Source organism: Corylus avellana, chromosome ca5, assembly GCF_901000735.1.
Source record: "Corylus avellana chromosome ca5, CavTom2PMs-1.0".
Lineage (NCBI taxonomy): Eukaryota > Viridiplantae > Streptophyta > Magnoliopsida > Fagales > Betulaceae > Corylus > Corylus avellana.
Genome location: NC_081545.1, coordinates 1,617,474 through 1,644,514, shown reverse-complemented (window position 1 = coordinate 1,644,514; position 27,041 = coordinate 1,617,474). Strand labels below are relative to the sequence as shown.

Genomic DNA, 27,041 nt, shown 5'->3' with positions numbered 1-27,041 from the left:
TTAATCCAATGTCAATTACTTAATTTGATATTATACGAATCATATGATCATTGTATAATAATAATATGATTCACTTGAAGTCTTGAATAAAATATTTGAATTGTCATTGAATCATATGATTAAGTATTGATATTATACATTTATATTATTCATATACATATGCAGACTTATATAGACTTATAACATATATAGACTTATAAGTTTATAACATACATTGAAAATAAGTCTCTAGATATTTAATTATTGTATTAGTATGAATTGGTATACTTATGAGTTATGTCATATTATAAATGGATAATTTGTTATTATATAATCAAATGATTTAATGATCAATCTCATGTGATATAATCATATAAATTATAGTGATAATATATTAATACTGAAATTGTGATTTAATTATTTTTTTTAAAAAAATTGTGATTTAATGATCAAGTGATTATGTTATATGTATAAATATTTTTATAATTATAATTATAAAAATATATTATATAAAAAGGCGGTTGGCGGTTAGCGGTTACGGTTAATAAACCCAATAACCGCTAACCGCTAACCGCTAGGCGGTTATAGCGATTAGGCGGTTAGCGGTTAATACGGTTATGCGGTTAGAACGGTTAGCGGTTAGCGGTTAGCGGGCGGTTTTTAACCGCCCGCCTTTGCACCCCTAATTTCTTTGGAGTTAGTGAGCCCTCATAATAGTTTTTCATTTGAAGAGTTCTTCAAAGGTTTTTATTTCGCTACAAAAATTTCTATGAAAATCTTCTTTTATTTGTTTTGATTTTGGCATTGATATATATATATATATACACACACGTTGTGTTTGGCTATAAAATTTGATAACTTTACTAGTCCGACTTCTGAGATAAGATTGATATATTCATTATTTGTTAAATTTAGGGTTAAATCTATTTTTCAATAATTCATTTACATATCATAAACATCTTTCGCATACACCATCTTAATACAACTTGATTCCGAATACACCAAAAACAATGCTGAAAAGGAAAGAACACATTACACACAAGAAAAAAGAAAAAAGAAAGCAGTAAACATGAATACATATTCATTTCTTCGGAAGACATCTTGTGGCCAAACTATTTGATTGAGTTTCTATGTTTCCTACCACTCATTTTCTTCATATTAGTTACCTTATTCTGAGGGTGTTCTTCAACCAATCATATTTTCTTGTAATCACAATACACCCAATTACCACTCCAAGAACTAGTCCAAATGCATACCCAATCACAACTATTTTCCAACCAAATTTAAATGGAGATTCAGAGTCTTTACTTCCTTCAGAGATTGAAGATGATGGATAAGGCAATTCATCAAAATTGTCACATTTCTTTGTCAATGGTTTCCCACACAATCCTGAATTCCCTTCAAATGAACCAACTTCAAATGTACCAAATTGTTTCCCTTGTGGTATAGATCCCACTAGATTATTATGAGAAACACTGAAAACTTCCAAGAAAGTAAGTTGTGTTAGCTCTGATGGAATTTCTCCTAACAACTTGTTATGAGAAAGGTCTAGTGTTTCGAGCTCTACAAGGTTCCCTAAAGATGGTGGAATGTGACCGGTAAGAATGTTATTGGAAAGATTGAGCATATGACAACCCCTTAAATTTTCAATGGAACTCGGAATTTCTCCAAAAAATCTATTGCTTGACATATCAACAGCTGTGAATAATTCTTGGACTTTCTCATAGAACATATTCTGGCCTTTGTTTGTCATTGTCATGGAGTAATCAAAACCATAACTGAATTGGTAAGGACCAAGAGTTTTCAAGAATATTATTGGATACACTTGAATATATGACAACTGATCTACAGTCTCAGATTTTCTAACCTTCCAATTGCCGAAAAGTTCTAGAGGTAGCTTTCCAAAAAAATTGTTGTAGGAGAGGTCAATGATTCGCAAGTTTGGGAACATATATTTGCTCTTAGAAATCTCTATTGGGCCGTTGAATTTGTTTGACCGCAAAATGAGAACCTTTAAATTTGGAAGATTCTTCAACCAAGAAGGAAACCTATCATTGAATTGGTTATTTCCGAGATCCAGGACCTTCAACATCGTACACTTCACCAGCGACCTTGGTAATCGTCCTCGAAATTGGTTTTGACTGAAAATTATTATCTTCAATTGACTTCCTTTTACCCAATTCTTTAAAATGCTTCCTTGAAATTTGTTCATTTGCAGATCGAGTATTGATAGAGAAGCACCAAAGTTGTCCGAACATCGAGGAAGTGAACCACTTAAGTTATTACTAGCCAAATCAAGAACTTGAAGAGAACTCAGATTCCAAAACAATTCTGGAACATTTCCAGTCAATGAATTATTTGAAATAATATAATATTTCAAATTCGAGGCTGCTGGGATAGGAAGAGATCCTTGGAGCAAATTAGAGCTGAGGTCTAAATAGGTCAAACGAGTCCACGAGAGAAGAATTGGATGTTGACCAAAGCCGGTGAGGAAGTTGTTAGCAAGGGAAATTGCTTTTAGACTCGCTTTGCCTACGTTCAACATCCATTCTGGGACTGTGCCACGCAGGTTGTTCTCGGACAGATTTAAAAGCTCCAACTCATCTTGGTTTCTTAGGAAATCTGGAAACTTGCTTAAATTGCACGAAGACAACCATAAACGTTGAAACTTTGGAAAAGTAGCATTGGCATTGGGCTCTTTGAAGAGTAACGATAATTGATTATAAGGTAGATATAACACAATTAAATGTTTCAGCTGAACAAACTTGTCAAACTCCACAGTCCCACTGAAGTAGTTCATAACAAGACCAAGATATTGAAGATTCGTGAGGTTAAAGATTGAATTTGGGATACGACCTTGAAGCTTGTTGTCCCCAAGAGCCAAGACAGATAATTTTGTGAGGTTCAAAATCGCAACAGGTATTTCATTAGTAAAATCATTTGAGTGTAGATAAAGGACTTTCAGTTGCATCAGGTTTACAAGGTGAAAAAGAATTGGACCTGTCAATTGATTTTGGGAAAGGTCTAGAAAAGAGAGTCGGTTGAGGTTTCCAATTGAAGATGGGACCTCACCTTTGAAAGTGTTAGATGAAAGCCTAAGGACAGTGAGATTTGTGAGATTACCAAGTGAAGATGGAATGGACCCTGAGAAGTTGCAACCAGAAACATCCAGTGCATTCAAGTAGCTTAGGCTACCAATTGAAGGGGGTAGCTCACCAGAGAAACTCGTGGCTGTAAGCACCAATGTCTCAAGTGAATTGCTCCATGTAAAGTCTGGTAAATAACCATTGAGCCCCTCATTGTAACCCACATCAAGAAGTCGTAAATTTGGTAGCTTAAAGATTCCCATTGGAAATTCCCCATGCAATTCACAGTAATTAAGATGAAGGGATGTCAAGTGGGACAAGTGTGAAATTTCGAACGGGATTTGACCTGAAAACATTGATGCATTGAGATTGAGATACGTTAGCCTTGAAAGATTGCCTACCTGAGGTGGGATAGGAGAGTAGTTAAAGTGATTGTAGGAAAGGTCAAGCCTTTGGAGGTGAACAAGGCGGAAAAGGCTAGTGTTGGAGTTAATCGAACCATATAGACAGCTGCTACGGAGATCAAGGCCAATTACATAACCCGAGTCCTCATCGCACTCCACCCCATCCCATGAGCAGCAGTCACCTTTGTCTCCTTCTAGTGTCCAAGACCCAACCTTTTCACAATCAGACTCGTCTATCCAAGGAATAGAAGGTGAAGACACGATGACGAGAAAGCTTTTTTTGAATTGCAACAAGGCAGAGCTGTCATCAGGATGGCACAGGGGTTGGATAAAAGGAGAAGAATTATGAGCGGGTATGAGAAGCAACTGTGAAAGTAAGAAAAGCAAAGGCATGAGAGAAAGCGATAATAAACCCATAATGTTGTACTACCTACTCTTAGATTCTTAGATATGCTTGGTAGTGAAGCTCATGAGGAGAGAGCTTTATTAATTTATAGGCCGCCCCCAGCTGTACGTAGGCTATAGGCCTGGCCTGTGCCTCCTCCCCCCCCGAAGTCAGGTATGAATTTTAGAGGTTCATTCGCGTAGATTTGGAAGTCAAAGTACAGCTCCTAAACCTACCAACTAACAATAATAAAAAATAAAATAAATAAGCAGAAAGGTAGAGGCCGTAGAGCTTCTAGATGGATGCTGAATCAATGTGTATATTATGGGCCAATAATCGGCGATGGCGTGGTTGATGACTTCAGGCAGCGACTAGCAACAAAAATAATTTCTAGTTTCCTTACTATTGACCAAGCCCATGGCTTAAAAAATTACCCTCTATTTCATCTCCCCCGTCAGCGTCATGTATACCCTGCCAAGCCCATGAGCCAGAGCGTAACCGTTGTCCTTGATTTGAATAAAAAGCAGTACCACATAGCTAGGTAAGTTGGTAATTGTTGAATTACCGTTTGTTTTAAAATAAGTAATAACTTATCATAATATTATTATAAAGATTATGAACTCAAACTTTAACTCTTATAATTTACTCCATTTCAATTAAAATATTCTAAAGTGTTATCGAGTCTAACTCGTGAGGAGAGTGCTAAAACTTTAATTATATTTACATCTTCTTATTGACTATTAGAACAAAATAATGATTTAACAGTAACAAACCAAAAAATTAGGCGATAGGCGCGCCACTTACAAAATAGAAAAAATATTCACCGGATTCGCATGTCTCCATAGTGACCATGGACACTTTGATGCTTAAATTGACATGTTTGTTTAGAGTTAAAATAGAATAATGAACTTGAGTTTTTGGGAGACTCAAGTCCCTTTTTTACTTGGTACTGTGCTGGTCTTCATATATAACCACTTCCTTATAGACGTTATACGTTAATGTGGTGGGTGAGGATTGTACGTATTACCATTAGATTACCCTAAATTTAGAGTTTGTCACTTTATTATTGTAAGATAATTGTGTAGTAAAAATGTAGTTTCTAACATTACTCATGTTAGAATTGAATAATGGACAATATTATGCATTAATGTGTTTAGAGCAAGTTTCCGAATTTCCTAAGAAACCAAAATGAATTCGTATGTTTAGACCTGATAGGCAAAAACATTCACGACCATGTACCACAATGGATGTGCAAAGTAAAGTTAATCAGTAAGTTTAATTTGAAGAAAATCATAATTTAATGGAAAATTAAATATAAAGCGGAATAAAGAGAGAAATTGAGACAAGAGATTTTACGATTGGTTCAGAATTAGACACTTACATCGACTATTAAGAAAATCTCAAATTGCTCTTATTTATTGATGATGAATGATAATACAAATTAAAAATAAAATAAAAATTATAATATAAATAATCCCTATTTATAGAGAAACTATTGTAGATAGAGAAAATACAAAATGACAGGTGCACATAAAACAACTCCAAAAGCTTCAACTAGAGCATGATGTGCATCTTCTGGTGGTATCGACTTATAAAGACCATGATTGGGCAAAGTAGTGATTACCGAAAGAAAACAACATGCACCCACGAGCACCATCGAAAAATAATCATGCTAGCTATGACTTTCATAGATGAGATCGATGAGAAAGGAAGAAAATTAATAATAATAATAATAATAAAAAATTATAATGTAATGGAAAATTAAATATAAATGGAAATAAAAAGATAAATTGAGTCAAGATATTTTACAATGGCCTCTTCTCATCGATTTATAGCTCCGGTCTAATTTGTTTAAAGGATCACTTCCTATTCTACCGTCTCCGTTATGAATTATTATCATTTAAATAATTCATTGACTGGAAATATTTTGGAATTGATTTGCGATATGAGTTCGCTTCAAATCCTGCAGATAAAATTAAACTTAGATGCGCAAAAATGGTTTCTGAAGAATGCATGTTTGATGTTTCCAACACTATGGAAAGACACTAATTAGATCATGATCATCATTTTAAACTTAATTTACACTAATTACATCATGATCATATTGGTTGCGTGAGTCCAATATTTCAGATTTCAGTCTTTTTTTATTATTTTTATTTTTTTAAATTGAGACATTTATTCATATTTTTTATCGAAAAAATAACAAAAATTATATTAACTACCCTTCCTATACATATTAAAGAAGTTGGTGGGTGGGGGTGGGGGAGAAGAGATGGATCATGCCCATAACCATGGCGATACATGCATGATCCAACCCTGGTTATGGGCATTGACCCAATTATACCCGGTTAGGGGTGGTTGAGTAATGCCCATAACCATGACCCAACCATTACAATAGTTGAGTGAGAGCCCAACCATGCATTACTGCTTATGCTTACGCATGCATGACCCAACTTTGTTTTGTTTTTTTTCTCCCCTCTATTTTTTAATAAGAGGGGCATAATTTTATTTTTCATATCATGTTTATTATTTATTTAACCAAAAAAAAATGTCTCAAATTTAAAATGATCATAAACTTGAGTTTTAAATATTGTTGAAACTATATAACTAGCACACCTTCTTTAATAAGTTAATTGCTTTTCTGAAACGACGATAAAATTAGAAATTAGAAGTTGTTTCTGAACAAATGAGGATATATTAAATATGATATCGTCGTTTAGAGAAAACCGATGATATGATTAGGTCATTTTTATATAAACGACGTCAACTTTATCTCATGTCATTTGTAAAAAAGGACAATAATTGTCTTTTTTTTTTTTTTTTTTTTTTTTGGTGGTATTGGTATATATCAATTTTTTATTTTGTTTTATACATTGTTGATCTTAGGAATTGCAAATTACTTATTGGATCCGCTTTTTTTTTTTTTTTTTTTTTTTTCAAAAAGAAAAAAAAAAAAACAAAATTTTTACTTAATATTCTTAAACTTCTATCATTTTTGTAATTACTTTAGGTGATCCTAATGACTTTGCATAGAAATCTAGAAGCTATAACTTTGTAATAAATAATTAGTGGATGACTTCTTTTAATTAAGTGGAGGACTTCATTGTTTCATAGTGGAGGACTCTTTATGAAAGAGTGCCATCTTTTTTATCACCACAAAACTTATTCCATGGATGTAAAATCAAAGTGTACATGGGATAAGATCCATTTAATCGTGGATATTAGTTGTGACCCCTTCTTGAATATCATTATTATCATGACAGAAAATCAGGCAATGAGATAATTAAAAGTTGGAAATGAGATAAAAAGATGCCAATTGACGAGGCGTGTTACGCGTGCGCACTTAACTGCTAATTATCAAATAATGATCATAATTATGATTGAAAGTGTTATTTTTTTTTAAAAAAAATCAATAATAATTTACCATAAATCTAATAATAATTTAAAAGTCATATCAATTTTGGAGCAAAGAAAAAAAAAAAAAAAAAATAGCAATATTACTCAAGCTAGCGCAAGACTGATCCTATTCAGCTTAATTTGGAGCACCAGTTCTAGGCCCTTCTAATTTTTATTTATTCATTTGATGACCAAAAGAGTCAATTATAGATGCCCGTACATACCATCTGGCCGACACATCATTTCTTTGCACAGTGGACATACATACTCGCAAAAGCTTGCTGCAACGCCAAGCGAAATCGAAATCCAGCCTATAAATTAAAGCTCTCTCCATATTATGAGCTTCATTACCATTTACCAAGCATATCCAACAGTGATATAACACAATGGGTTTCTCGCTTTCTCTCTTCATTTTCATGGCCTTGTTTTTCTTACTTTCACGGTTACATCTTATAGTTGGTCAATCTTCTCCTTTTATGCAACCCCTGTGCCATCATGATCAGAGCTCTGCCTTGTTGCAATTCAAGCAAAGCTTTATCATCCATAAATCTGCATCAATGAAGTCGTGGTTTGATTTTCCACCTGATTATCCTCATTGTCAAAAGGTTGGGTCTTGGACAGTAGAAGGAGACAAAAGTGACTGCTGCTCATGGGATGGGGTGGAGTGCGACAAGGATACGGGTCATGTAATTGGGCTTGAACTCAGTAGTAGCTGTCTATATGGTTCTATTAACTCCACCAGCAGCCTTTTCCGTCTTGTTCATCTCCAAAGGCTTAACCTTGCCTTCAATGACTTTAACTACGTACTCTCATATCCCACACCAGGTACGTGATCTTCCAAGACTAACACATCTCAATCTCTCTTGGTCTAACTTTCATGGTCAAATTCAGTTAGAAATTTCACAATTGTCGCACTTGTCATCCCTCGATTTATCTCAAGACTATCATGATATCCCCCTTCTTGGATATCCCCATTTGGAACTCAAAAAGCCCAGCCTAAGAAGCCTAGTTGGAAATTTGACTCGCCTACAAAAGCTTGATTTGAGTGGGGTGGACATTAGCTCTACGGTACCTAATATTTTGGCAAACTTGTCTTTGTTAACATTCCTCTCTCTTGGTGGATGTGGTTTGCACGGGGAATTTCCAATAGGCATCTTTAAGCTATCAAATTTGCGAGTTCTTTCTGTAATTGGCAATGAAGGCCTCACCGGTTATTTGCCTGACTTTACATGGAGTGGTCCGCTTGAAGCATTGAATCTCGCAGCCACGAGTTTCTCAAGGGAACTACCCGCTTCCATGGGAAACCTTGGATTTCTAAATGACTTGTCTCTGTGGGGTTGCAATTTTTCGGGGTCTATTCCATCTTCACTTAGTAACCTTACTAAACTCACTGAACTTGACCTTGGACGTAACTCTTTTGTGGGTAACGTCCCGTCTTCCCTTGGAAACCTTACTAAACTCACTTATCTTGACCTTTCTGTGAACTCTTTTGTGGGTAACATCCCGCCTTCACTTGGAAATCTTGCTCAACTCTCTCTTTTAGGCATTTCATTCAATCAATTGACAGGTCCAATTCCTACTAAGCTTGTAAACTTGCCACAATTGATTGACATTTATCTAGACGAGAACCTTTTGAGTGGTGAATTGCATTTTGGGCTTATGAATGAAACACAATTGGAAGCCATTAATTTGAGCAACAATCAGTTAACTGGCCCAGTTACTTTTGGGCCTATGAACCTCACACAATTACTTTTCTTGGACCTTTCCACCAACAAACTTCATGGTCAAATTTCAAACTCAGTCTTCAACTTCAAGAATCTTCAAGTTCTTTATCTTTCTGAAAACTACCTTAACGGCATTGTGGAGTTTGCCGAGTTTGTTAAGCTCAAACATTTAATTGCATTGGATATTTCTGGTAATCAATTATCTTTACTTACTAAAGAAACCAGTGCCAATGCAACTCTTCAAAAGTTTCAAGTTTTAGGATTTTCTTCGTGCAACTTGAGCAAATTTCCAAATTTTCTTAGAGACCAAGATGAATTGGTGTTTTTAAACCTCTCCAACAACAAGATTCATGGCCAAGTCCCAGAATGGATGTGGAACAAAAGCACCGCGAGTCTACAAGTTCTTGATCTTGAGTCAAACTCGCTCCAAGGATCACTTCCTATTCCACCAGTCGCCACTTTGCATTTCGATATTTCAAATAATTCATTGACTGGAAATGTTCCGAAATTGTTTTGCACTTTGATTTTTCTTCAAGTCCTTGATTTGGCAAATAACAACTTAAGTGGTTCACTTCCGCACTGCTTAGACAACTTTGGTGCTTCTCTATCAGTACTTGATCTGCGAAGAAACAAATTTCAAGGAAGCATTCCACAAACTTGGATAGGAGGAGGCCAATTGAGGGTAATAAATTTCAGTCAAAACAAATTCCAAGGGCATTTACCGAGATTGCTGGCCAAGTGTACATGGCTGAGGGTCCTTGATCTTAGTGATAACCAATTCATTGATATTTTTCCATTTTGGTTGGGACATCTTCCAAATTTAGAGGTCCTCATTTTACGGTCAAACAAATTCAATGGTTCAATGGGGACACCTCAAACCTATTTTAAGTTCCCCAACTTGCGAATCCTTGACATCTCCCACAATGATTTTATGGGAAAGCTACCGTTGAGACTTCTTGAAAATTGGAAGGCCAAAAATTTTGAGAATGTGCAGCTGTCAACATATATTCAAGAATACTCAGACTTCCAAATGCAAAAAGGTTTTGGGTATAACATTTTGCCCCAGGCTTATACTTACTCAATGATGATGACAAACAAAGGCAATAGTATGTTCTACGAGAAGGTCCAAGAATTATTCACGGCCATTGATTTCTCAAGCAATAATTTTGTCGGAGAGATACCTGAATCTATTGGAAATTTAAAGGGAGCTCAATTGCTCAATCTTTCTAATAATGCTCTTATTGGTCACATCCCATCGTCTTTAGGAAATCTTACAGAGTTGGAAGCATTGGATCTTTCTCATAATAAATTATCAGGGGAGATTCCACAACAATTAACACAACTTACTTTCTTAGGATTCCTCAATGTTTCCCGTAACAATCTCATGGGACCTATACCACAAGGGAGGCAATTCGATACATTTGAAAACAAATCATTTCAGGGGAATCCAGGATTGTGTGGAAGACCATTGACAAGGAAATGTGGGAATTCTAATGAGCCGCCTTCTCACCCTTCAATCTCTCGAGAAAGTCAAGACTTTGGATTACCATTTGAATTTGGTTGGAAAATAGTTGTGATTGGATATGTATTTGGATTTGTTGTTGGAGTAATAATTGGGCCGATAGTGATCGCAAGGAAACATGATTGGTTAATGAAGACCCTACGAATAAGGCCAATGAGTGGGAGGAGACGCAGAAATTAAATAAAATAGTTTGTGCAAGATACCTTTCCAAAGCAATTTATGTATTATTAGACCCGTGTTTTCTACTTTTAATCTTATTTCTCTGTGTGTAATGTGTTTCTTTCCTTTTTCATTATTGTTTTGGTGTAGTACTTTGGATTAGTGTGGCATTAAGATGTTCGTATGTAAAATGCTTTGGTGGGATCTTTTATATATAGATTGCATTACTTATCCTAAGGTTTCCACCCTCTTGCATTTGATATAGAAATTCTAATGGCATCTCCAAATTACAGGGTCTGAATGCATTATTTGTAGTTTCTGTACATTCTTTAGATGGTTTCTTGTTTCAATGCTTTATCTTTTACTTCATGAGCAAAATTTTGCTCATCCATCGTGCTATTTACCTTGCATTAGAAATCCTGGGAAAAAAAAATTGTACTGGGTAAAAAGGTTCCCATGTCAGAGTTAATCCGTAGAATATTTGGTTGTATTTGCGTTTCCAATCACTTGGTATATCCAATCAAGAACCTTCCTTCCAAAAGAACTACAGAAAACAAGAAATGCCCAACAAAACCATAGCTAATCCAAGAACAACAAAACCATACAGAAAAAATACAACCATTTCTACCCACATGGCTTGTTTGTTTTGTTCGGGTCTTCCTAGTTTGTATCATTCTATGTTCAAGCAAACACATTTTCGATGTGTCTCCAGACTTTGTTCAAACAAAAGTTTATTCTATTTCACCCTTGACCATGATAATCAATGCTGGCGCTAAAGTTCATATTTAAAAAACCCCCCTCCCAAAAAAAAAAAAAAAAAAAAAGAAAGAGGAAAAAGAAAGACTAAATTGTGTTAAGTTTGATTGATGCTAGCTCAAAAGGAATATAACTTTATATGAAGAAAAAAAATTATATGTTTCTTTTGATCTCGGATAAGAATTACCACTTGGACGTACGCACCTTGATCCTAATTTTCAATATGATTTTATATTCAGGTACCACCTCAAACGCTTTGCATTTCCATTGATGTTTAGTGGATCTAATTAATAGATTCTGTTAAAGTAATGGTTAAGTGATTAAATTTACCTCTTTTTATAAGCTTAAACTTTTGGGATAACTAGTAATTTAACAGGCTCAATTAAAAGAAGTGGAAGGAAAAAAAGAAAAAAGAGAAAAGGAAAATGCTTTGATACTACAGTTTTTACTATAACTTCTTATAAACTCATGTGACAGTTCACAAAAAAGTCACGTGGCACAACATGGGTGAACAAATATTAAACAACAAGAGTTTTGTTAGAAGTAGTTTTTAATTTATTGAGAAAAAAAAAACCAGAACTGTAGTTTCAAACATTCCTGTTTTTTCAAATTATGAGTGACTTGTTTGTGTGATGTATTTTTGTATTGTGTAATTTATTTCCTGAACAGCCTGTACTCTGTTTTGGCTCATCAGTATATTCATTGAAAGTTGTGGTTTGTTGTAAAGAGATATATGCAGTGGACAACGGCGGCTGTCTTATTCTGAATCTTTCTCAATTCATATTCAAACACTCATCAATATGCACATCTCCCCAATTTTAGTTATTTAATTCTCAAGAAAACTTGTTGTAAAGATGGACACATAAGTTGGTAATTGTGAAGTTAGATAAGACTAAATAATAAAAAATACAACTTTAATGATGGGGCGGTATGCACACTGACATTACGACTAAACTGATTGTTCAATTTAATTTAATTTTTCTTTTCTAGTTGAATAATTTTTTTCGTGGGTAACATTCCATCTTCACTTGGTAATCTCACTAAACTCATTGATCTTGGACTTTCAAATAACTCTTTCGTGGGTAGCATCCCGCCTTCACTTGGAAACCTCGTTCAACTCTCTTCGGTTGACATTTCACACAATCAATTGATAGGTCCAATCGCTTTTGCGCTTGTAAGCTTGCCAAAACTGAGCTTCCTTTATCTGAGCAACAATCGGTTAATTGGTCCAGTTACTTTTAGGCCTATCAACCTCACACAATTTAAGTGTCTTGGATCTTGAATTTCTTGATCTTTCTGAGAACTACCCTAACGGTATTGTTGAGTTTGATGAGTTTGTGGTGCTCAAATATTTAACTACATTGCATACATTTCTTACTAAAGAAATCAGCACCAATGCAACTCTTCAAAGGTTTGAAGGTTTAGGATTTTCTTCGTGCAACTTGAGCGAGTTTCCGAATTTCCCGAGAAACCAACCTGACTTGGAGTATTTAAACTTGTCTAACAACAAAATTAATGGCCTAGTCCCATAATGGTTGTGGAACACGAGCACTACAAGTCTAGAAGCTCTTGAGCTTTCTAACAACTTTCTTACAGGCTTTGGTCAACATCCAATTTTTCTTGCTTGGCCTTCATTAATTGGAATTTCTTGATGTCAGCTCCAATTTGCTTCAAGGATCACATCCTATTCCATCGGTCTACACTTTCTATTTTTCTATTTTAAATAATTCATTGACTGGAAATATTCCGGATCTGTTTTGAAACTGAATTCTCTTAAAGTCCGTGATTTGGGGAATAACAACTTAAGTGGTCGACTTCCACGATGCACGGACAACTTTGGAGCTTCTGTATCAGTACTTGATCTACCAAGGAAAAAATTTCAAGGAAGCATTCCAAAAACCTGGATAAAAGGAGGCCAATTACTCAATCTTTCTAATAATGCGATTACCGGTCACATCCCATCATCTTTAGGAAACCTTATAGAACTTGAAGCATCAGACCTTTCTCTGAACAAATTGTCAGGAGAGATTCCACAGCAACTAACACAACTCACATTCTTAGAAGTCTTCAATGTTTCTCATAATAATCTAACGGGACCGATACCACAAGGTAAACAATTTAATACATTTGAAAATAGTTCATTTGAGGGGAATTTGGGATTGTGTGGAATAGCATTAACAAAGAAATGTTGGAATTTTGATGAGCCGCCTTCTCAACCTTCAATCTTTGAAGAAAGTCAAAACTCTGGATCACCATTTAAGTTTGGTTGGAAAATAGTGTGATTGGATATGGATTTGGATTTGTTGTTTGAGTAATAATTGGGCAGATTGTGATCGCAAGGAAGCATGATTGGTTGATGAAGGGAAAATGATCATCTTTATTTCAAATTCTCTCAATTTTTCTCAGTTAGTGCATTTAGAAAGGTAATGTTGTCCAAAAATTTTGCTCTTCTAAATGCACTAACTAAAGGAAATTGAGGAGATTTGAAATGGAGAGGATCTTTTATATTTATCTTCTTTCTATTACCCTTTTTTTTTTTTTTTTTAAGTAGGGTATATACAACTCTATTCTCACATGACGGCCAGGTTATGTAATATGGTCATATGTTGTATTGCACTTCCTCAGTTGAACATCATTAGTGGACCATCTCCAAGATAAAGACTATAATAATTTGAAATTTCATTTATTATTTTTTTAAAAAAACATTATATGAAAAATATCTCAATACACAAAATATGGGATTTCTTGGATGGCTTTTGGGTGAAACGGATTTTGGTTAAATTCATTCACCAAACATATAATCCAATTAAGGTTGTCTCACTACGTACATCGATCGTAGGGACGGTATCTCTCCCCTCTCCCCTTCAGAGCAATGAAAGAGTACTTCTTGGGAAGAAACCAGAGGAAAAGGGGAAGACAAACACCAACAGGAATACAACGTACACATTTTCCTATCCCTTTGATTTAGATAGTTCAACTTTTCGTTGGACTACTACATGTGATGTAATTATCAAAATTCAAATTAAATAATGATTTGTTCCCTCGTATAAGCAAAGATCTGTTATTTATGGAAATAAAATATATTAAAAAAAGCATTGATTCCATTTACATTAAGAGAAAACCTGGCTCAATTCTTGAAAGAAGCATGTCCTCTATAATATATGGGTATTTAGTCAATCACCAAAAAGAGTAAGAAAATACTGAGTAAAAGTAAAAGTACAAAGAGAAATAGTTTTAGGATCAAAATCTCATGCAATAACTTTAGTAGTTATAGGAATTGGACGAATGCAATAACTTTAATGAACGGTCTAAAATCTATAACATCATCTATCAAGTTTTTTTTTTTTTAATCTGATTTTCAGCCACCTCTCCGTCCACCTCCACCTTCACCTCCGCCTCTACCTATGCTTCACTACCACCACTACCAGTGTCGAGCTCCTATTCCACCACCTCCCTCAATATATATTGTCCTGTTGTGTAAGCTAGCTAGACCACCTTGGAGGCAGCCAAACCACCTTGGAGGCCACCTCATTGGCTAAGAGAGTGTTTAGCCACCTATGGGACAGGACGGGACGATGGTGAGTAAGGTGGTAAAATTAGAGCTTGATGGTGATCGTGATGTGGTGGATGAGCAAAGGGTTATATATCACATTTTTATCTCATACTATCCTACAATGTTAATGTGGCAATCTTAACAAACCCTTGATTTTTTATTTATTTATTTTTATTTTTATTTTTAACTAAGGACGAGTCTCAGGGTTGGTTGTTGTTGTCACGTGGCATTGTAAGATAGTTGTAAGATAAAAATGTAGTTTCTAACATTACTTAATTTTTTGTTTCACTTGCTAAATGACGTGACAGATTTTGGGTTGCTCACTTTAAATGAACACCTCAAATTAAAGCTATTGCACGCGGTAAAAATGTATTGTTGGAATCTCAATCTACAATTTTTATAGAGAAACTAACAAATTGCATATATTATAACTAAAGGATAAGGACCCTCATTCCATATTTACTTACAGAAATAAAGAAAGAAAAGTCCCCCCTTCATTTCATCACATATATATTGTTTCATCAAATTTGTAGCCTTTAGGAAATAAAAGTGTTTCCAGATATACAAGTATCTTCATTATTATCATAACTTGCCCTTAGTAGACCTCCTCAAGCTCCCAACCTGCGAATCATAAACATAAATATCAAATAATGAATGCATGATAGTCTTCATATATACTTTGAGTACGTACGTAGTACTAGAATGTTAATTTTGAGTGCTTTAGCTTAGCTTACATTTTATATTCATCCCTAACTCTTTCAGCTTTGAGATCAGCAATATCAGAGAAAGCATCTTCAGAAAGAGTGATGGTTCCACATCTTGGTCCATGACAATAATCAACGATTCGAACCAAAATCAAATCTTTCTTACAAGGGTTTGCTTCTTTGTTTGTGGCACCAATACACTTTACCGTGTAATATTTCTCACATGCTCTCCTATTCTCCCATATTTTATCACTTGCCGCGGCTATAAAATTGCTGTCATCTTGATATCCATTACATGCAGAGGCTGGCAAAAGATGTTGAAAATTAATCTTTGGGAGTTTAATTCTTAAATTAGGACTCAGTTTAAACTTGATCGAGTTTATATCTAGAAATCAAGCCTGACAGAGGCACACGTTTTGTTGTTAGTGAATTTAAATTTTACACTTGAATCCTTATAAACTGAAAAGAAATTAAGAACAAAAGAACAAATATTACATTATGAAATACAATCATATACAGTTTCCAAAGTGCAAATCAAGCAAATAATTCAACATATACAATAGAAGAAGGTGAAACACAAGTATTATATTAAACACACTCATATATGTGAAGAATTGATGAGGTAATAAACTTATAGTGCAAAATAGTAAGATTTCCAGGCTTTGTGTCGTAAGTGTGAAACAAAGTTGTATATATACCTATTTTATATTGGGAGTCTCTGCATAAATATAAGAAAAATTACATTTACTCTCCCAAATTACAACTCAATTTTCAATGTCCCCTAAAATTTTAAAAAGTTGTGATCTACTCTTGTTACTACCTAGCCCTTTTACTTGACCCTTTCCATTATAATTTTTTTATTAAAATCGACAGAAAATGGGTTACATGCGATACACGTGATTGAAAATAACAATAGTACCCCTGTATTAAATAAAGAATAAATAAAAAAAATTCAAAAATTTTTTTTTAAAAAAAATGTGGGAGGAGACCCAAAGTTTGACCATGGGTCTTCACGGATCCATGGCTAGAGACCCACAATATACAAGCATATACTCACGAACGTAAGGAGCTTTGTAAAAGGTGGCAGTCCCATTCTTTTTTCCATTGGTAGCATCACAAATTGAGGAAAAGCATATGATGGTGCATACTACAATAAGAACTTGAATACTTGTTCCCATTCTTTTTTCCCTTTGAAATGCCAAAAGATATGTAGTGTAATAAAACGAAAAAGGTTTAATCCATTTTATAGAGCATCCTAACATGTATGTAAATAAATTAACTATAACCTTATGAGGCTTTTCCCCAGACATCTCTTTCAAAATTACTCACCAGATGGATATACGCAACCCTATTCTCACATGAAGGGCTGGTTTACATAATCCATCACGTTATTATATGAACAATATTGTAATTATTGGACCGACAATATCGTAATTATTGGACCGTTTTCAAGATAAAGACTATCATAATTTAAAATTTCATTTATTACTATTGAAGAATATTATATGAACAATATCATAACACATGCAATACGATGGCTTTCGGTGAAGAAGCTTTTGGTTAAAAGTCATTCACCAAGGCATGGGCAATGACTTGTTGTATAAGTTATTTACTTTGTTTTATTCGAAAATATTCAAACTAAACACCTATTTGATGAGTGAATTTGGCCTTATTACAAGGGGAAGAGAAGAGAAAATTATAACCCTAATCCTTGTTTTTTGTTTGTTTTGTTTTGTTTTTTTTTTTTTTTGAAAAACATTGTAGGCAGAGAAGACCAATTGTAGCTATCTTACCTGGACGTGACCATTTAACGAATTGTGGCTAAATGTTAGTAAAATTTGCTAACCACCTAAACTGTAAAGGTTATTTAATAACAGGCGGTTAGCAGTTAATAAAATGGTTAATAAGCATTGACCTCTTTTTAAAAGGAAAAAATGGAAGAAAAAAAAAAAAAAAAAACCCTAGAACGCCATCTCATATATATATATATATACTTTATGGTATAATTACCATATATTCATTTATTTACAAGATAATGTGAAACTTGCTTGACTTGACTTGTCCCTCAGACAAGATTTTCTGCAAGTTAGTAGATATTTTGGAGTCATGAACAAAATCACTTGTGGTCTTAATTAGCCCGTTTGTTTCAGGGTAAAGTATTAATTTTCATAGGAAGGAACATGCCGAATTATGAAAATCCTATTAGGAACATAAAAAAAAAAAAAATCAATTCCAAGTCACAAGAGAAATGGGAACTAATACCACCAGAATAACAACTAAAGAATCAAATACTTAAAAAACAACGCATTGATAAAATAGAAAAAAGAAAAAAAAAAATTGTATTTCAATCTCTTTTTTTTTCTTTTTTTTTTTTTTTTTTTTTTTCTTATGGGCACAATGAGTAAATCCGGATTTCAAAACAATCTTGACCATTTTTTTAGCTAGCTTTCTCTATGGTCTCCTCTCCCAAGCATGACATAATATTTTTTGGCTCAAGGAGCAAATCCGGATTTCAAGGCAACGTTTTGAATAGCAGTGTGTTTCATATCCAAAGTAATCCAACTTCGTATTCTCAGATATTTTTTTGCTCTCCTAAAAATGGTAGCATCAGCCTCTTTCATATAAAGTATTATTTCTTTTTAATACACATTTAGACATTATCTATAATATTACTCGTACTAAAATTTTCTTCTGTGTAGAAATCATCTTCTTGCAGTGGCTCAATGAAGGCATCCGCTCTTTATTACTACAATTTATATTTTTTTGTTCGACATAAACAAACATTATTCCATAATATCAGAGTTTCATAATATTATTACATCACATCAAATTAACTCAAGCTTCATTCTTTTACTCTTCTACAAGTTATGTAACTCCTTTTGTACTGAACCTTTGATTATTAATAATAATTTTTTTTTGTCATTATTATTATTACTATTCTTTTTATCAATATATTTATAAATATTTGCGATATTTATTACACATAAAATAACAAAGATGTATTTTACTTGCTTCCTACTTAAAACATTTTTTTTTCTCATCATTAAAAACAGCCGTGCGCAGAAAAAAAAAAAAAAAAACCAACAACAGCCCGTGCTTTGCACGGGTCACAACTCACAAGCTAGTTATCACAAAAGCTGAGATTTCATTCTACTGCTTGCAAGGGGGTCAACAGGTTTTAACCCTCTTTTTTTTCTGTAACGAGACTGCTCATTACTTGTAATCTAGGTTCCCCTGACACATGCAAACGACTTGACTTCAAGTGAGATTTAGAGTAAAGCACACTGGACTTTGTGTCCATTGCGACTGCTGGGCTTTCATATTAAGTGCACAGGACTTTGTGTCTAGCCTATAAATAAATTAAAGCTCTGCTTATGAGCTTCACTTCCAAGCATATCTAAGGAGTATGGGTTTCTCGGTTTCTCTCTCCATTTTCATGTGCTTGCTTTTCTTACTTTCACAGTTGCATCTTATTAATTATACGAACTCATTCTTCTCCTTTTATCCAACATCATCCCCTGTGCCATGATGATGATAGCTCTGCCTTGTTGCAATTCAAGGAAAGCTTTCTCATCAATAAATCTTCATCTGGTTATCCTTTGGATGATGAGTCTGCTTGTCAAAAGTTTGCATCTTGGAAACTAGAATTAGGAGAGAAAAGTGATTGCTGCTCATGGGATGGGGTGGAGTGCGATGAGGACACTGTTAGGAAATTAATCATATTTCCCAAGATCCGTGAGATGCAAAAAATAAGAAGAATGCGGAATAACAAAGATTAGGCAATCAAATCACACACGACACAAAGATTTAAGTGGTTCGGCTTAACAAGCCTACATCTACTGGCGGAGACAACCCGGAGAAAACTCACTATCAAAAGATGGAGTACAAAAATAGTAGAGAGAAAATCACTCAGATCTCAAAGCCCCAATACACCCAAATCTCACTATCACACAAGAGAAATTATTCCCAAAATAGAATACAAAAGACAGATATACAAACTCTTCTTTTGCTGGAACAGATGGCGGCTGATCTCTATTTTCTTCTCTCACTCTGCAGCACATTTTTCTTCTAATCACTTGTTTTTTGCTCCTCCAAAAACCACCAAGAAGAAAACACCCTTGCTGCCCTTGTACCTCATTCTCTCAAAATTCTCTCTTTTTTCTCCTCCCTTTGGTGCTTCACGTTTTTTTTTTGGCACGCTAGAACACAAGCAAATATTATCTTTCTTTTTGCTCTACCCTTTGCCGCACAGCACCATGCCATTATATATTGGGCAAAGACTCCAACTCCAAGTCAGAATAGTACTCCTAATACAAGTTAGAGAAGTACTCCAAAACCTCCCAAGGCAAGGACTCAAAGTCGGTGTGTAAAGCCACGACACCACATAAGGAATCCAACTAGGAGAAGTATTCCTAGGCTGAACAGCAACTTGCAATGGGCCCCACGTGTATTGACTTGTCTTTTTCAAGTCACAAATATCAACAATCTCCACCTTAACTTGAATCCCATCAAGTCGCAAAACGTATCTCCTCCAGATGTCTCCGCCTCAGCCCCCAAGGGCAATCACACTCCACAAGTGCCACTCAAGTCCAAGCGCCTCTTGAACTTGAGCATAGGACCTGATTTAGACATTACACCATGCCTCCCTATCAGTCCCGTCGACCAAACAGCTTTCTCCGATGACTCTTTCTTCCTGTAAACCCATCTGCACCCTTTAGCCTTCTTTCCCTTGGGTAATTCTGCCGATTCCCAAGCTTTGCCTCTCCGTAGTAACTCCACCTCTTTCAGCATACCATCCTGAACAGATGATGGATCTCCACTACTAGCTGTCAGAGCAAAATAAACCATATTCTCAAAACCATACCTCATTGGTGCTTTTCGATCCTGTTTCTCTTTGCCTTTTGCTAAAGAATAAGACTCTTCCCGGTGCCGTAAGTTTCTTGAAGAATCTCTGTCATCACATTCATTCGTGAGTGAACACTGTTCATCAAGCTCCACCTCTAAGAATTGTTTATCTTTCTGCACTGTACTTTCAAAAATATCATCTAAGTTAACAAACTCAGACTTCTTCGGTTCCTGCTCTGTAACTTCAGATTCTGCACTTGACCCATCCTTGTACATAGCACACTCATTAAAAGTCACATTCCGACTTCTAATGATCTTCCGATTTTGATCATCCCAAAATCGATAACCGAAGGCCTCATCTCCATATCCAATGAAGAAACACTTACCAGATTTACCCTCTAGTTTACTCATAGCATCAAACTCAACATGGACATACGAAGCACAACCAAAAACTTTCAGATGTGAAAGATTTACCTCTTTTCCACTCCAGACTTCTTCCGGTAGTCTATGGCTTAGGGGAACGGAAGACCCCCTATTTATCAGATATGCAGTAGTGCTCACTGCATCAGCCCAGAAAGTCTTTGGTAACCCAGCATGCAACATCATACTCCTAGCACGCTCATTGAGAGTCTTGTTCATGCACTCAGCCACGCCATTCTGCTGCGGCGTTCCCGGGATAGTTTTCTCTATTCTAATCCCATTCATTGCGCAAAACTGTTTAAACCCTCTGTCTTCGTATTCTCTTCCATTGTTTGATCTCAAACGCTTGAGCTTCAAGCCCGTTTCAGTCTCAACCATGGCCTTCCATTTCTTAAAAGTCTCAAATACATCAGATTTACTTTTCAAGAAATAAACCCATACCTTCCTGCTTGAGTCATCAATAAATGTGATCCAATACCGAGAGCCTCCAAAAGATGCCACTGGTGCGGGACCCCACAAATCTGTGTGTACCAGCTCCAGATTTCCAAGCTTAGGTGCTTTGCCAACTTTCGCGAAACTCACCTTCTTCTGTTTCCCTAGGATGCAGCCTTCACATAAATCAGACTCAACTGACTTCAACCCCGGTAGTTTCCCTTTTGACATAAGTACCTTCATCTCTTTCTCGCTCATGTGACCAAGCCTTAGGTGCCATAGTTTTGAGTCAGCAGTCGTATCTACAACAGCATCTGTATCCTTGCTGTTTGTGGTCATATAGAGAGTACCTATCTTATAACCACGAGCCAAAATCCTAGCTCCCTTGCTGACCTTCCACTTTCCATCGTGGAAATGAATTGAATGCCCTTCCTCATCAAGCTGTCCCACTGAAATCAGATTCTTCTTCAGCTCCGGAACATGCCTTACCTTCTGTAGCTTCCATACCGAGTCATTGTGAACTCTAATGCGAACATCGCCTAAGCCCACAACATCTAGCGCTGTTTCATCAGCCAAATACACCTTCCCTAAATCTCCACCAACATAGTTCTCGAGAATTTCACTGATCGCTGTCGTATGAAAAGATACTCCTGAGTCTAAGACCCAAGAATCAAGGGGACTGTCAACAGAAAGAAGTAGGGCATCATATACTTCTTCTGTCACTACGTTTGCATAATCGTTCTTAGTCTCCTTCCCAGTTCCCTGCAATTCTTCTTGTAGTGGCCAATCTTGCCATAGTTCCAACACTCAGGTTGTTGTCTGAATCTAGATTTGCTTCTCCCTTTTCTGGAATTTGATCTACCTTGACCAGAGTTTCTGTCTTGTCCTCTGCCCCGAGTCTCGAGGTTTAAAGCAGCACTAGAACAAGAGGCTTCACCCACATCTCTTCTGCGAACCTCTTCACTGAGAATCAAATCCCTGACGTCTTCATAGCTCAGTTTACTCTTTCCTACAGAGTTACTCACAGCCATCCTCATTGCTTCCCAGCTATTTGGCAAAGATGCCAAGACGATCAACGCGCGAACCTCATCATCAAAATTAATTTCCACTGAGGACAATTGATTTGTGATGGTGTTGAACTCATTGAGATGATGTGCCACCGAAGCTCCTTCTGCCATCTTTAGGTTGAACAATTTCTTCATCAGATGCACCTTGTTGTTAGCCGACGGTTTTTCATACATACTTGATAAAGTCGTCATTAGACCTGCTGCGGTCTTCTCCTTTACAACGTTGTGTGCAATTGATTTTGACAGTGATAACCTGATAACTGCTAGAGCTTTACGATCAAGCAGAGCCCACTCGCTATCATCCATGTTGTCGGGTTGTTCTTCCAAAAGAGGTTGATGAAGATCCTTCCCATAAAGAATATCTTCAATCTGTACCTTCCAAAACCCAAAATCTTTGCCGTTGAATTTCTCGATTCCCATCTTTCCTTCTTCACCTGCCATCGCTCCCACTCGAACCAACATCTCTGATACCAGTTGTTAGGAAATTAATCCTATTTCCCAAGACCCGTGAGATGCGAAAAATAAGAAGAATGCGGAATAACAAAGATTAGGCAATCAAATCATACACGACACAAAGATTTAAGTGGTTCGGCGTAACAAGCCTACATTCACTGGCGGAGACGACCCGGAGAAAATTCACTATCAAAAGATGGAGTACAAAAATAGTAGAGAGAAAATCACTCAGATCCCAAAGCCCCAATACACCCAAATCTCACTATCACACAAGAGAAATTATTCCCAAAATAAAATACAAAAGATAGATATACAAACTCTTCTTTTGTTGGAACAGATGGCGGCTGATCTCTATTTTCTTCTCTCACTCTGCAGCACCTTTTTCTTCTAATCACTTGTTTTTGGCTCCTCCAAAAACCACCAAGAAGAAAACACCCTTGCTGCCCTTGTACCTCCTTCTCTCAAAATTCTCTCTTTTTTCTCCTCCCTTTGGTGCTTCACGTTTTTTTTTGGCACGCTTGAACACAAGCAAATATTATCTTTCTTTTTGCTCTACCCTTTGCCGCACAGCACCATGCCATTATATATTGGGCAAAGACTCCAACTCCAAGTTAGAATAGTACTCCTAATACAAGTTAGAGAAGTACTCCAAAACCTCCCAAGGCAAGGACTCAAAGTCGGTGTGTAAAGCCACGACACCACATAAGGAATCCAACTAGGAGAAGTATTCCTAGGCTGAACAGAAACTTGCAATGGGCCCCACGTGTATTGACTTGTCTTATTCAAGTCACAAATATCAACAGACACAGGTCATGTAATTGGCCTCGACCTCAGTAACGGATGTCTTTATGGTTCTATTTACTCCAACAGTAGCCTTTTTCGCCTTGTTCACCTCCAAAGGCTTGACCTTTCCTACAATGACTTTAACTACTCTCCTATCCCATCCCAAGTAGGTGCTCTTTCAAGACTAACACATCTCAATTTGTCTTTCTGTCAATTTTCTGGTCAAATCCCATTAGAAATTTCACAATTGACGTCACACTTGTCATCCCTCAATTTGTCTCCATTCACTTTTCCGGCCTTTCTCACATCATATCCCCCTTTGGAACTCAAAAACCCCAGCCTAAAAAGCCTAGTTGGAAATATGACCCACCTACAAAAGCTTGATTTCAGTGGAGTGAACATTAGCTCTACAGTGCCTTATATTCTGACAAATTTGTCTTCTTTAACTTTCCTCAATCTTCGATTTTGCAGTTTGCACAGAGAATTTCTTGCAGGCATCTTTAAACTATCAAATTTACGGTTTCTCTCAGTGTATGGCAATGAAGGTCTCACCTGTTATTTGCCTAGCTTTACATGGAGTAGTTCGCTTGAGAGATTGAAGCTCTCATTCACGAGTTTTTCCGGTGTTCTACCCGCTTCCATGGGAAACCTTGGCTTTTTGACTACTTTGCTCATGTCTGATTGCAATTTCTCGGGGTCTTTTCCATCTTCACTTGGTAGCCTCACTAAACTCATTACTCTTTATCTTTCATCCAACGCTTTTGTGGGTAACGTCCCAACTTCACTTGGAAACCTTGTTCAACTCTTTGATTTAGACATTTCCAACAATCAATTGACAGGTCCAGTCCCTTCTAGTATTGTAAACTTGCCACAATTGTATCTTGTTGATCTAAGCTATAATCTTTCGAATGGTGAAATACATTTAAGGCTTATGAACAGGACTTGATTAGCCTCATTTTTTTACCTGAGAAACAATCGGTTAACTGGTCTAGTTACTTTATGAACTTCACACAATTAGCTGGCTTGGACCTTTCAGCCAACAAGCTTCATGGTCAAATTTCAAACTCAGTCTTTAAACTCAAGAATCTTGAATTTCTTGATCTTTCTAACAACTACCTTACATCCATAAATTTAACTACGTTGGATATTTTTAGTAATCAATTGAGCGAGTTTCCGAATTTTCTAAGAAACCAACATGAATTGAAGTACTTAAACTTGTCCAACAACAAGATTCATGGCCATTTCCCAGAATGGATGTGGAGCACAAGTACTACAAGTCTAAAATTTCTTGATCTTTCCAACAACTTTCTTACTGTCTTTGGTCAGCATCCAATTTTTCCTCCATGGACTCGTCTGCAAGTTCTTGATCTCTGGTTCAATTTGCTCCAGGGATCACTTCCTATTCCACCAGTCTCCACTTTGCATTTTTATATTTCCAACAACTCATTGAACGGAAATATACCATTTTCTTTTTGCAATCTGAGTTCTCTTCAAGTCCTTGATTTGGCTAATAACAACTTAAGTGGATCACTTCCTCGATGCTTAGACAACTTTGGAGCTTTTTCTATCAGTACTTGATCTGCGAAGGAACAAATTTCATGGAAGTATTCCTAAAACTTGGATAAGAGGAAGCCAACTGAGGATAATAATGTTGAGTCAAAAAAAATTCCAAGGGAATTTACCGAGATCATTGGCCAAGTGTACGAAGCTCAGGGTCCTTGATCTTAGTGATAGCCAATTTAATGATAAATTTCCCTTGTGGTTGGAAAATCTTTCAAATTTAGAGGTTCTCATTTTACGGTCTAACAGATTCAACGGTCTAATGGGGACACCTCAAACTTATTTTAATTTCCCCAACTTGTGAATCCTTGACATCTCCTACAATAATTTTATGGGAAAGCTGCCATCAAGACTTTTTGAAATTTGGAAGGCTAAAAATTTTGAGAATGTGCATTCAGTAACATATATTTTTGAAGAATCAAGCTTCCAAATTGTTAGAGGTATAGAGGAAAACTATTTGCGTTTGGCTTATGCTTACTCTATGATGATGAAAAACAAAGGCAAGGATTTGTTCTATGAGAAGGTCCAAGAATTGTTCATAGCCATTGATTTCTCAAGTAACATATTTGTCGGTGAGATTCCGGAATCTGTTGGAAATTTAAAAGGAGCTCAGTTGCTCAATCTTTCTAATAATGCTCTTACCGGTCACATCCCATCGTCTTTAAAAAACCTTGTTGAGATGGGGTCATTGGACCTTTCTCAGAACAAATTTTCAGGGGATATTCCACAACAATTAACACAACTTACTTTCTTAGGATTCTTCAATGTTTTTCATAATAATCTTACTGGACCTATACTACAAGGGAAACAATTTGATACATTTGAAAACAGCTCCTTTGAGGGGAATCCAAGATTGTGTGGGAAACCATTGACAAGAAAATGTGGGAATTCTAATGAGCCGCCTTGTCAACCTTCAATCTTTCAAGAAAGTCAAGACTTTGAATCACCATTTGAATTTGGATGAAAAATAGTTGTGATTGGATATAGATTTGGATTTGCTATTGGAGTAATCATTGGGCAGATTGTGATTACAAAGAAACATGGTTGGTTAATGAAGACCTTAAGAATAAGGCCATCGAGTAGGAGGAGACTCATAAGTTAAAGAAAATAGTTTGAACTATAAGATCATATAATAAGATAAATATAAAAGCGGAAAAATAATAATGAAGGAAATAGAATAAACACAAAGATTAAGGTGGTTCAGCATATAGCCTACATCCACACACTAAAGCCATTATAGGCTACATCTTTCCGTGATGAATGATTTGATTACATAGCTCTATTTATAGAGCTTTAACATAATTTCAAATACAAAACAAATCCCTTGAATTAAGGGTAATTAATAACAAATCAAATCATCAATAATTACAAATCAAATCCTCATTAATCAAAATGATTTATATCCTTAACATGCCCCCGCAAGATGGACGGCCCGTTAGCGATCGTTGATCTTGAACATATCGAGTGGCTGGAGTTGATGTCACCTGATTTGAAACATGCTCTTGAACTTGAACTTCGGCGACTGTGGCCGGCACTTGAACATCGGCAATTTTTTTTTTTTTTGTCAGCATCGGTTACTTTGACCGGAATTTTGACATCGGCAACTTTTAGCAACATTTGGCCGGAATTTTGTTATCGGCAACTGTGGCCGGAATGAGCCAACTATGGGCTTGAAATGGGCCACAAGGCCAAAAGATTTGCCTCTTTGGGCTTTTTTTTTTCAAACCAAACAAAAAGTCAATTTCTTCTCTTGCCGTTGAACCTCAAACCAAAACTTGATTCTTACCGGGTGAGATGAACAAGAAGACACATG

General features: G+C 36.0%; 5 protein-coding genes across 5 annotated transcripts; 3 read left to right on the top strand and 2 right to left on the bottom strand.

Annotated features, from left to right (window-relative positions):
* Positions 1-1,141: 1,141 nt before the first annotated feature.
* LOC132180668 (receptor-like protein 7) lies at positions 1,142-3,886 on the bottom strand. The gene has a single exon (XM_059593570.1). It carries the CDS (start codon positions 3,884-3,886, stop codon positions 1,142-1,144), a length of 2,745 nt encoding a protein of 914 aa, XP_059449553.1.
* Positions 3,887-7,636: 3,750 nt separating this feature from the next.
* LOC132180666 (receptor-like protein 6) lies at positions 7,637-10,676 on the top strand. The gene is made up of 3 exons (XM_059593564.1): positions 7,637-8,053; positions 8,142-9,962; positions 10,041-10,676. Exons 1-3 carry the CDS (start codon positions 7,637-7,639, stop codon positions 10,674-10,676), a joined length of 2,874 nt encoding a protein of 957 aa, XP_059449547.1.
* Positions 10,677-15,572: 4,896 nt separating this feature from the next.
* LOC132180664 (EG45-like domain containing protein) lies at positions 15,573-20,537 on the bottom strand. Its single transcript, XM_059593563.1, has 3 exons — positions 20,462-20,537; positions 15,699-15,972; positions 15,573-15,585 (listed from the first exon to the last, which is right to left on the bottom strand). Exons 1-3 carry the CDS (start codon positions 20,535-20,537, stop codon positions 15,573-15,575), a joined length of 363 nt encoding a protein of 120 aa, XP_059449546.1.
* A 3,492-nt stretch (positions 20,538-24,029) lies between these two features.
* Positions 24,030-25,246, top strand: LOC132180663 (receptor-like protein 7). The gene is made up of 2 exons (XM_059593562.1): positions 24,030-24,579; positions 24,687-25,246. Exons 1-2 carry the CDS (start codon positions 24,030-24,032, stop codon positions 25,244-25,246), a joined length of 1,110 nt encoding a protein of 369 aa, XP_059449545.1.
* Positions 25,247-25,559: 313 nt separating this feature from the next.
* LOC132180662 (putative receptor like protein 25) lies at positions 25,560-26,192 on the top strand. The gene has a single exon (XM_059593561.1). The coding sequence runs from the start codon at positions 25,560-25,562 to the stop codon at positions 26,190-26,192; it is 633 nt and encodes a 210-aa protein (XP_059449544.1).
* The last annotated feature ends 849 nt before the right edge of the window (positions 26,193-27,041 follow it).